Source organism: Dermacentor andersoni, chromosome 9 (genome assembly GCF_023375885.2).
Source record: "Dermacentor andersoni chromosome 9, qqDerAnde1_hic_scaffold, whole genome shotgun sequence".
NCBI classification, from domain to species: domain Eukaryota; kingdom Metazoa; phylum Arthropoda; class Arachnida; order Ixodida; family Ixodidae; genus Dermacentor; species Dermacentor andersoni.
In genome coordinates, this window is record NC_092822.1 from 45,753,481 (window position 1) to 45,765,874 (window position 12,394).

A 12,394-nucleotide genomic window follows, 5' to 3' on the forward strand; every position below is an offset into this window, starting at 1 on the left:
GTGGCTCTACCCTTTGCGAAAGAAAAGAAGGGCGCGCAGACAGAAAAAAGTTGATAGTGGCTTAGCTTGGCTATGCCAGGATATACGTAGCGAAAGCTAAGGCATAGCATGGTTAGCCTTGGTTAATCTTGATTGCAAGTCCCGGTTAGTCTGGTTGTGTAGCTATGTCGCGGCGTTTAGCCAGTCGTTCGGCACGCTGTTCGTCTGTTTCCTGGGCGATTCGTTTCCTGTTCATCTCGTTCCGATGTCGATTCCAGGCCTCCTCCTGCTTATTAGAATTGTCGCCGACTATACACTGCCGCCTCATGTGTGGTTGCGGCGCACGCGAGCTCTCCTTTTCAATCCTCCAACACGATATCAGGCATGCGACGCAGCTGGCGAAGCGAGCGGAGGCGAGCGCAACGACGAGGAACGCGGTGAGACCATGGTGTGACGAGGAACGCGGTGCGACGCGATGTGCCCCCTCGGAGCACGGCCACGGCGAAATCGCAAGTTCGCGGCCAGTAAAGCTTTCGCTTTAAAAACGGGTGTTGCGTCGCTGACGCCACACGGTTGCGGCGGCGGCGGCGCTTGTGACGACATTCGCCTACGAAGCTGGACAGACGGCGATGGAGGACGCTTGCCCGGGGCCTAGCGGATTGCGCGGTAGGCCTCGGAAGTACTCCACGACCTCGGATAATCGCCAAGCGAGAAACGAGGTGCGACGCGCGAAGCGGCGGGGGCAAGGCGTTCGACATCGAGTGCTGCTTTCTCCTGCCGCGGCTGGATGCAACGTAACTGTGTTCGACGTTTTATACATTTGTGACACTTACTAGCGACAAGCACGCTGCACCTTTAGGTAGGGCAAAAAGCGCTCGCACGTCTCGTTGAGGAGGTAGACCTAAAAGCGCCCCACGTGTAATTCACACTGCGGCTCGTTATGTCTTGCAAGAAGTTCGACTTCTCCGATCGTATAACTTAAATGCATTACCCATTCAGTGCGCAGCTGGCTTTCACCTTGACGTGTTACAAGAGTGTAACGTGCTGCCGAACGTTTTCTTTTCACTTATTCACTAATCAATAATGAATCAATCAAACGTCCAACGGATAAAAATCTTTCGTTTCTTCGGTCGCGTCAGGACCGAAGGGCATATCGGTTTCGACAAAGGGATCCGAGGCCGTCGATCAAAAGACGCGGCCATCAAAGAGTGGCGAAAAAAGAAAAAAAGTAAACGTGTTGCTCCCAGGCGATTCTCACTCGTCGAACATGAAACGCTGGGGAAGGGGTGAATCATCGCGTCGCATCTCGCTTGAAGGCCCGTGTCGTGTCGTATCCTGCTTAGCGACGCGTCGTGCGACGCTCTCGGACACCGTATTGCTCGTGGCGCTGAACACCGTCTCACGGACCTTCTGATGCTTCATTATCTGCACGGTGATGATCAGCACGAGGATGGCGACCACGATGGTGCACGAGCCCACGAACAGAATCAAGGTCAGTGGCCGGCGACGGTTCCGCAACCCAGGCGCACGAGCAGGATCACCAATCGCCTTGCTGCGACGGGGTTCTTGCTATTTGCACATGCACAGAGAGAGAGAGAGAGAGAAAGAGAAAGAGAGAACGACAGAGAGAAAGAGAGAGAAGGAGAGAGAGGAGAGAGGAGAGAGGGAAAGAGGAAAGAGGGAAGGACAGAGGAGGGAGGAGAGTGGGAGAGAGGGAAGAAGAGAGGGAGAGAAGGAGAAAGAGAGAACGACAGAGAGAAAGAGAGATGAGAGAGAGAAGGAGAGAGGAGAGAGGGAAAGAGGAGAGAGGGAAGGAGAGAGGAGGGAGGAGAGTGGGAGAGAGGGAAGGAGAGAGAGAGACGGACAGAGAGAATGGGAGAGAGGGAAAGAGGGAGAAAAGGAGAGAGAGAACTTTATTATGACATAAAAGCTGAGAGGTTGGCCTGAGTCAATGTTCTGACCTGCTACTGAGCATTCGGGAAGGGCAATGGGAGTAAGAGAGACATGAAAGAGAGGCGTTGATCATGAGGACTAAAGTGGTGGTGAATGAACTTGAACACCGAAGACACTTGAAATATCGAAGACGCAACTACTAAAATGCTCGTACTTGCTTTCACATGCTTTGTGGAAGCATTTACTGAGGTGGCGAGGAAAAGGGGGGGGCGGGGTCAGAGGTGGCGGTCGTACAAGTAAGAACCTCAAGAGAAGAGTGAACTCGTGCTTATAAATTTATACAGCTACAATACTCGGAAAGGTCCTTGTAAACAGGGCGAAAAAAAAATTGGCAGGATTTGTTAGGATACTGCCACAGTCCTGAGATATCGTCGTGAGACCCGAAGACAGCTCAAGGATAGAATCCGTTTCAATGTCGGTGCTTTTTCATCGACTGGCACTTTACGAATGCGAGAAACCCATTTTTTAATCAAAGGGGGAACCCTGCGCTTTAAATATTCTTTTTTATTGCTTGGGAAGATTTTGATGAAACTAGATGAGCCTGTGTACTTCAATATTCCAATTATACATGTACATTCAGTTTTCTTGTGGAGTTACATATGGTCTATTAAAGAGTGACAACTAAAATGACGCGGAACTATCAGAGTGCAATGCTAGGAGAATGAATGCTCAGAACTAATCCGAATCAACGTTATAGCATGCAATTTTAAAAAATTAGGAAACCATAGTAGCAGCCCGGGCAAATTATTACTTGTTGAAAATTTCTATAATAATATTTTCAAATTTCAGGATTGTTGCACTCTATAATATTGTATCCTCTCGAACAAAAATAAATATTACGATGGGGTTAATAAAACAAAAGATACCGTCACTCTAAAACTGCGACGCCACCAGAAATGCTGAAAAAAAAGGAAGAAGACAAACACTTCGCGACATGTTCATGGTGATTGTGGCAAAGGCTAAATCGATCCAGATATGGTACAGGCATTCAGTCAAGCAAGAATAAATGTCACGCATCAACCTGGAGCAAAGGAGCGCGAAAAGATATTCGGCCCAATATTTCCCCCTTCAAAGAGCAGGGTCACCCCTTTAGAATAGCCTGGTTAATTACCGAAAGGAGCAATCACGTGCAAGTGGACGAGGTCGCCCTCTCTTCACGTCTGTAATGGCGAAATCCGGCTTGCCTTCTCCAGAGAGAAATACCGAGACGTAATTTCCTGCTGCCTGACAGTTTGATGCTGTGTCCTGGATTTGCTTGTCATCTGGCTCTATTGGGTATGGGCTTCGCGTGCGCTTTTCGTTGACTGTGATCGCAGGTCGAAAATAAATAAATGTGTGGAATGTTTCTGGGATGTTTGTTGAAGCCTGACGGCAAGATTATAATTAAACCACGTCTATACGCCTCCGCAGTAATCTAAGTGCAGTGCATTCAGGATCAGTATTTAAAGGTATTTAATATAATTGTTTGTTATTGAGCTTAGAAAGAATGTTCGGCAGAAACCCTCTTACAATGACTGTTGATGGTGAGGCGATTATCACTTTGAAGCAATACAGCCACACAAAGTATTGCCACCGTTGAAACGCCTTATGTACGAGGAGCGTACTGCGCGGGACTGTTTTTTCGGCCTTCCCCATGAACACTCTGTCAGCTTTGATTGACCCAGATGGCTGCTACAGCCTCCCCGATTGGCTCAAAATGGCGTTAATGCGGAATTAGAGAGTGTGACGGAGTGACAACGTCGTGAGGGTCTCCTAGGCTTCTAGAAAACTTTGAGCATCGCAACACCCCTTCTCGCTCATTTTTGTCTGTCTCGCGGAAAAAGAATCGCGTTGTAGATATCTTTTACTCTTCATGTCACCTGCGCAGAAGTTTGGGTGTTCTTCGAGCGGCCCTCTTACGATTGTTCTTTGCTTTTGGAATCGAAGGGTGCTTGCTTAGTTTTTGGTGGCAAACAGCTGTGGCAAACAGGGACACGGCGAGTCCCCTAGGGGACTCCCCGTGTCCCTGTTTAGGACACGGCGAGTGGACATGGCATTAGGCAGCATAGGCCAGCGTACGGTCGCCTTCGTTCGTGCCAGCTCGCGCCTTACGACAATTACCGTGATCCCTGACCCACTGCAGTGCTCGAACACGCGAAAGCACTTAACTTTAGTCGATGATGTGAAATAAAAGCAGACATAAAGAGGCATCTCCATCATTACACGCTCCATCTTCAAAATGTACGGAATGTACAGTGCAAGCAGCGCAGGCACTTGTGCTTCACATCATATACATCTTTCTATCTATATTAGTGTCCCGCCATGGCTATTATTATAAATAAGTACCAAATAGCCCACACTTCACTACTATAAAAAAAACAAGTTAAAGACAAAGACGCAGTCGGCAACAATTTTGATACTTTGTTCTGTTTTGCTCTCAAGCGGTCAGGTATTAAAGGCACTGAAATGTTTATTTAAGAAGTCGCAGTTTCGCCCGAAAGGTGAAGAAGCATAGATTGCGATAGTAAATTAGTGAATAGCTATGCGAAGTAAGCATAGCAGCTTTATTGACCGTACAAACTTGTAAATACAGGCATACTAACTAACTTAACGAGCATGTTGTCACGCGCGCAGAAGAAAACGGGAACACATCTCGCTCGATGACCGCGGAAACTCGCTGTCAGAACGCTGCACCGAGGAAACGCGGCAGCAGCAGCGAGCGAATTGACCTTCGTGCTGCTGCTCGCATCGACGCGAACTAAATCGCGAGAACACAGCGCAGCGCGGACTCTGTACCCGCCGCAGGTGGCTTTCAAGATAGGGCGGCCCGGCCAAGCACGAGCGCCTGTCCGGAGTACTGCGCGCCCCCTTCCGGCTTACCCACGAAGCTTTGCGCGCGACGGAAGGCGGTGCGCTTCCTCCGTTCCACGCACGCTTTCCTTCGCAGATGCAGCATACGGCGCGCGGCGACGATCTTATCGCCTTGATACTTTATACGGAACCTCACAGCGACGGCGACGGCACAAGTGCGCCCGGAGTGTCCATATAATTGATATCGCAATAACTACAATATTGCGAACGCGTCAGAACGCTCCTGTTTGTGTTTATAGATTCCTTAATGCATTGTTAGCGATTGGTGTTAATTATGCCGTGGCCAGGGAAACGTTGGACGATTTCAGTCAATATATTTCTGATTTCTAAGCCTCGGACGCCTTGCTTAACCGCGTTTCCCAGAACCCGTTACGCATCTTTCGTGAAAACACCCTGCATAAACGCCTAGCAGCTCAGCGTACCCAGTTACGTGCAACACCACCAGAGGTAGTACCTGGCGGAGGATCCCTGAAATGAGGACATGAACGCCGTGACCGCGCTATAGTCGCGCAAATCGGGGCCATAGCCGACGGTGCGCTGCTTGCACACATCTCTCTGATGACTTTCATCGCTCCTGCAACGCGCATCGCACTCAGCTACTCTAGCGTCGAGCTTTCAGCTGCTGTCGCCTTCAATGCCGGTTCTGGGTCTCGTTTATGAAACGCGCTATTTTGCTCTCTCCATCAACGTGTCATTTTAATGTCAAAATGCTGCGGCATCACGTGAGAACCGTTGCGTGCGGGATAGCCGACTTACGTAACTGACGAGTGGGGAATATATTTCGCTTCCCGTTGGTGTGGGCCACCTCGGCTGCACAGATGGAGAACGGGTCTCCCGGCGGCTGGCTTTGAACTCTTCGGCTGGCGACGTCGCTTTGGCGTCGCCCCGCGGAATTGGCCTCGCCGGATCCCTGCACAGTGGAAATCATACGAGTTTCATAAGTATACACGGCATGTGCAAAAGTTTCGCGAGGAAACTTTCCCACCTGCGCGATTCACCCTCACCTATACCACTATGCTTCCGCTTGTCTACCGAGCTCTCGTACAAATATGCCCCCCTGCAGAATCTGGACTAAGAGTTGTTCCTTTGCTTAAATGCTACAGATTTCGCTCGAACACCTTAAGCAGTTGCACAAGGGGATGAGCTAGGCGCTTTGCAAGTATTTGAATAGTAGGGACTGTACTAAGAGCTGGAACTTCCTTTATTCTCCTCCGACTAACCGCACACTCACTTGCACATTACGTTACGAACATCTGCTTCCTTTGAGATGCATTCCACAAACACAATGTTGACGCTATTACAATTATACTTAACGCTACAGTCACGCGGATCCAGCATTGAGCATGCATCGAGCGCACTATGCATTGCGTCGCCAACGTTTAACCTATGATCGTGTACACAGAAACACTAGTCGAACTGACACAACTGTTTTCGATTTATTGGACAGTCGCCATCGCCTTGTAGAACCTTTCAAATCGATGTAACGTTGCCGACTACTTCTACAACATTCTCAGATCTTCTGTTCTTTTCTATTTACATGTGCGCGCGTACTTCACACACAGAGGTTATCGTACGTAAAATGAATGCTTAGCAACGCCAACCAATGAATGCCGATAAATGGCCAACTGCGTAAACATATAACCTCCATTTAAAGCATTTTCTTGATATGTCAGGTCTTTAACCAGTTACAGTCTAAGCACAATTGTGCATGGTTGCTTAGGAGGAGATTACTGACTGATGCAAGAATGTGCCATCATTAAATTGCCAACCACGGTAGCGCTTGTCTTTACACCTTGTATTATTCGTGCGCGTGAGGACTATACCGAAAAAACAACAATAATTACTGAAGTGGGCTTCTCCTTACAATGACTCTGCGTGCCGAGAAACCAGCCCTGGTGTTCCTTCAGCATATTGCGCTCATGGACAACCTGTCAGGCGTATAGGAAATACATAGAAGAAACAGCAACCTGAACAAATCGCACGAGATATAAGTCAGTTAAGCTCTTGCAAGATAAGGGATGTGCCCCTTTCGTGTAGATCTGGTGCACTGAAAAGTGCTAATCAACGTGAAAGTGAAAGAATTGGAAATCGGCTGGCGTCGGGAATTGCTACACGTCGAACCTTAAAGAAATGTGCTGACGTGCGAATCGGTTCACAGTGCTGATGACATAAAAAATTGCAAGAAAAAACAACACAAATAACACCGAAGAAAGCGCAGGCTTCTGAGGAGAAGTAGTGTCGCATATGTCTTGCGCCTGTTTCGGTTTGTGTTTTACTTGCTGTTAATTTCCGCAGTATAACTATTACAAACATGCCACCCTAAACACTACTCTAGGCGTAATATGAAATAACGGAAGACAATACATTTGCACAACGGCCTGCCTAGTAAAGTTCTCACTCTATTTACCCGTCATGCACTGCTTGGAAGGGCTGCGCAATTCGTATTTCTCTTAGGATAGATTTTGTTATCCGCCGCTATTGCTAAGATTCTAATAGGTTGTGCCAATGAGCAAGACGTCGAGGGTTCGATTCCTGTCCAATGAGGGCGGAGTTTAGAAACCCTACTGCGCACAGAAGAGAACTATAGGCGGTCGAAATTATTAGGGATCTCTCCACCATTGCATCTCTCATTGATCCTGTGTTCCTCTGGGACATTGAACTCAATCAATCAATCAATCAATCAATCAATCAATCAATCAATCAATCAATCAATCAATCAATCAATCAATCAATCAATCAATCAATCAATCAATGGTCCTTTTTTCAAACTGTGTCTGACACACAGAAGTTTTTAAATTCTTTCATCGACTGATTCATTGATGCATATATGGGTTCTTCGCAACACAAGCATAATTTACCGTCTATTACTTGAACTTTCGTTAATTTGGCAAAACCGAATGAGTACGGCGTTACGATATCAGAAAGGGTGGCTGATCGTGCTATAGGCTTAGTTTCCTTTTTTTCCGAGGCGTTCTCTAAGTGGCAAAGTTTTGCGAAGTGCGGTTACACATAGCCACCTAGGTGAACTGGGTGCCGGCGGTGCGCTAGGTCCTCCTTTCCCACCGGCGACTTCGCGACGTTGCAACTTGGGAGCGCTGTAGCTCGGAGCGGCGCCACGGATGTCGATCCCCTCCACTGATCGCGAGCTCACTGGAGTCGATGGGGGACTGGCTTCCGCTGCGCGGAATGTGTCTCAATAAGCACGACGTCAGCTATGGCGATGTCAATGAATACCATGGCATTATGTACCTTCTATAGCCCAAACACAAGATCCATGTTCTGCAAACAGATATGGAGCGATGGAGGTGATATTTACACTGTCAGGTATAGCACGGCTGTAAAGGGGTATACCTGCCGTAGTGACTCAGTGGAGGTGGCGTTCTGGTGATTAGCGCGAGGTCGCGACTTCGAATCCCGGCGTGGGTGGTCACATGCGTATGTGAAGGGGGTGCAAGAACGCCCGCGTGAGTTCGGGTTAAACGATTGCAATATAGCTGTGCGTAGACTACGACCTAAAATTTCCACCGAATATGTGCCGCTTCAGTGCGTTCCCCTGTAAAACCCGCCGTGGTTGTTCAGTGGCTATGGTGTTGGGCTGCTGGGCACGAGGTCGCGGGATCGAATTTCGGTCACGGCGGCCGCATTTAGATAGGGGCGAAAGGCGAAAACACCCGAGTACTTAGATATAGGTGCACGTTAAAGAATCCCGGGTGGTCGAATTTTCCGGAGTCATCCATTACGGCGTGCCTCATAATCAGAAAGTTGTTTTGGTACTTAAAACCACGTAATTCTTTCCCCTGCGAACTTCCAATTGGTAGTTTGCGCTTAAGTCGTCACCTGTTTGATGCTTATCAGCGCTGGCAGCGCCGCATAAATCCAGCGATAAAAAGAACATAAGTCGTCCAATAAGAGGAGAAAAAAAAGGGAGGAAAGACGCAGACATATTGAACTCAGTGATGGAATCTGAATGGCGTTGAACTTGTTTGAATTAGTGAATAAGGAGTAGCAGATGAGATGCGTACGGCCTCTTAACCTCTAACTGTTAGCTCTGTATGTCACAAGCAAGAGGGCAAAGAGAAGACACACACAGACACAAATGGGCAACAGTAAAATAAAAAAAAAACGAAATTAAGCAAATCCCCGAAGTCGTTCAGTATCACGCGCACCTTTATTATTAATTTAATGTTGCATGTGTTTAGATATACAGTTAAAACTCGATATAACGAAACCTGATCTTACGAAGACCCCGATATCTAACGAAGAAATTTACATTCCCCGGCAGGTACCGCTAGGGCAGCGGTGGTTGTTTTCGTTACTTCATGGTTTTATGACGTAGTAGTTCTGCGGAAACCCGCAAGGTGGAGAGAAGTAATGAATAAAGGGAAATCAGACATCCACCCGTTCATAGCAATTGCTACAAAGGAAACACATACGGGTTCCTCGAAAGGAAAGCCTCATATTTGAAGAAAAATTCGTCCTGGTCCGGGACTCGAACCCGGGACCACCGCCTTTCCGGGGCAGCCGCTCTACCGTCTGAGCTAACCAGGCGGCTAGCAGATGGCAGGGCGAAGTCGAATTTATCGACAACACTTGCCGACAAACACGTGCTTTTGCTTCGTGTTGTCGACAAATTCGACTTCGCCCCGCCATCTGCTAGCCGCCTGGTTAGCAAAGATGGTAGAGCGGCTGCTCCGGAAAGGCCGTGGTCCCGGGTTCGAGTCCCGGATCAGGACGAATTATTCTTCAACTATGAGGCTTTCCTTTCGAGGAACCCGTATGGGTTTCCTTTGTAGCAATTGCTATGAACGGGTGGATGTCTGATTTCCCTTTATTCATTCGTGGTTTTATGTAACAGATGCACCAGTCAGTCGGTTAAAGTTCATTGCTATAAAAGGCATGAAAAGCTTCGCTTCAAAACGCAAATGAGACCAACGGCGCACCGTTCGTAGTTGCCTTCAGTTACACAATTTCTTCACATGCGACCACTTCTCTTCGCCCCCCCCCCCCTCCGATGCAGAACAAATTACCTGGAAGTGGCGAGACGATAGGTGCCGGAGCGGCGCTGGATTTTGGCGATGGCCCAGCCTTCGCGGGATTACCAAGCTCCGGTGGTGACCTCGCTGGTGACCTCACTGGTGACAGAGAGCCACTCCGCTGCGGTGAAACGATGGCCGCTGGAGAGCCGACGAGCGTCGGTGATGCACCAGGTTTGGACGAGGCGCGAGGCCTGGGTGACGCGGACAGCGTCCGAGCGAAGCCGGTTTCTTCGGGCGAAGCACCGAGTTTCGCCGCCTGAGGTCCTCCGGTCTTCGGCGAGCCCATTCCTCCCGTCGTCTTCAGCGAAAACTGTGCGGGCGCCTGTGAGTACGGCTTGCTCGCAGGCGAAGCAGCCAGTTGCGGCGACTCGCGGCCGGGTCTGTTCGAGATGCGGCGACTACTTGGTTTCGGTGGTGGGTGGTCGGCGGCGCCGACCCCGTCTCGGGGTTCAACTGGTGGTGTGAGAGCTTCGCCACGGCGAGTTGGTCGGGGCCGCAGCGGTTGTGGCGAAACGGCTCCCTTTTTCGAGACGGTGCCGTCTTTCGTGAGGCCTCCTTTGGGAAGACCTTGCGGCTTGTTCACCATATTGTTTTTCTTCTTCTTTTAAGTCTTGTTGCACGTGCCTAATTGTCGGCGTTGTCGTCGTGGTTGGTGTTGTTGCTGCCGTTCTCGCTGCTGCTGATGCTGTTGTTTTTTCTAGCTGTTGCCTTCGCACAAACGTGACTGATTTCATTTTAATAATTTAGCTTGACGTGGCAGACAGACAACGTTGGGGATGGAGTAACGATCGGTTGGTTTGCAAAAAAAAAAAAAAAAATGTGGGTAATATGCGAAGTAAATGAAGAAAACGAATAATCTGGAGCACATGCGTGTTATTGAAATGTCCGACTGTTAAGCTATTTTAGTAACGCCAGTCCTAACACGGTAATTGAAACAATAAAATACAATTACTTTCTAGAAAGGTAGGCAGTGCGAGTGAGGAATAAAATCGCAGAATCACATGCAAACATTCCGGCAGCTGTAGGACCGCGTAGAAGCTCTAAAGGAAAGTAAGACAGGAACATTTACGCCGATGCCGGCTTCTTTTTCTTTTTTTTAAACACAGCTTTCATTTTTTTTTACAGCAGCCAAATGATCCCAATGTGCTGCTGAAAGAAGAGAAAGAGAGGTGCAGATGGTTATGATAGCTAAGAAACTAGACGAACATTAGAGGGGCTTGTTGTGCGAATGAGCTTGCCACGTTAGTCGTCGGGAATATCACGATAAGCGTTCGGATGCTTTTGGGAGCAGAGCAGGTAGCCTTGCCTGCGAGCTCATTATTGACAATGATAATATGAAGGAAATAGTTTTGAGGAAAGACAGAAGCATTGGTTATGGGGAACGGGGCATGTGCCGATAGGTCACCGGGTATGTATCACTCGGTATGTACTGGGTATCACTATGTCTCTGGGTATGTGGCGTTCTTTCACACAAAGTTGGGCCTTAATGTGTGTGCATCGGGGTATGCGCCGCTGTTCAATGAAAAAAGAAAAAAAAAGGGTAAGCGCTGCACAAAACTCAGCCACTCCACGCGCCTTGTTAAGTTCTTTAATAAAGACTCTACACTTGCACATATCACAACTCGATCTCTGTCTCGTTACCACCATCACAATAATCATCACAATAATCCTTATAACAATCATCATAACACATAAAAACTCAACACCAAATACACATCCGTCACAAGAAACATTGCTAATCGCATTAACGTCTCCTATCCCCTCCGAATGCTGGATGCAGCCCCAGTTTCATTGATCGAACGAGAGGAGAATTCTGGTAAATATTTGTCAATTTGGGCCAAAATAGGTTTGCCGGTTTAAGCATGGCCACTGCGGCATTTAGCGCGATGCGTTAGAAACAATACGGGTGCTAGCGAATGAGATATTAGACAGTCTTAGCGCAGCGTTACTGCCTTGTCGTTGCCGGTAACGGCTGTCACACCTGCGCATGCGCGGAATATACTGGGCACCGGTGTGCTTACCGGACGGCTACTACCGGTTACCACGACTGCGCAATGACTTGGCATGGCCGAGGCCGCTCACTTAGATTTTAACTTGCCCGTGTTACGCGCGTCCCATCGCCACTGCAACAAATAAATGGTGAAACCAGCCATCGCGTAGGCTCATTTTACTGCGAGGACGAAGTGCAAGAGATCTTTTATCGGTATTATTGAGATCGGTTGCTCGTTGTGACCCTGCTATGCCTAGAGGGAAGACGTCTAGGCGGTAAAGTGTGTCTAATTACCCCCAACAGTTGACGCCGCAGCATTTAACATTGGTCAACGATGGATGGATGGATGGATGGATAATAATATTTGGGGTTTTACGTGCCAAAACCACTTTCTGATTATGAGGCACGCCGTAGTGGAGGACTCCGGAAATTTTGACCACCTGGGGTTCTTTAACGTGCACCTAAATCTAAGCACACGGGTGTTTTCGCATTTCGCCCCCATCGAAATGCGGCCGCCGCGGCCGGGATTCGATCCCGCGACCTCGTGCTCAGCAGCCCAACACCATAGCCACTGAGCAACCACGGC

At 48.6% G+C, this 12,394-nt stretch overlaps 1 protein-coding gene across 1 annotated transcript; it reads right to left on the bottom strand.

Annotated features, from left to right (window-relative positions):
- Positions 1 to 1,081: 1,081 nt before the first annotated feature.
- On the bottom strand, positions 1,082 to 12,154 carry LOC126528514 (uncharacterized). The gene is made up of 4 exons (XM_072284619.1): positions 9,810 to 12,154; positions 7,800 to 7,959; positions 5,539 to 5,692; positions 1,082 to 1,548 (listed from the first exon to the last, which is right to left on the bottom strand). Exons 1-4 carry the CDS (start codon positions 10,402 to 10,404, stop codon positions 1,234 to 1,236), a joined length of 1,224 nt encoding a protein of 407 aa, XP_072140720.1. The 5' UTR covers positions 10,405 to 12,154; the 3' UTR covers positions 1,082 to 1,233.
- Positions 12,155 to 12,394: the final 240 nt, after the last annotated feature.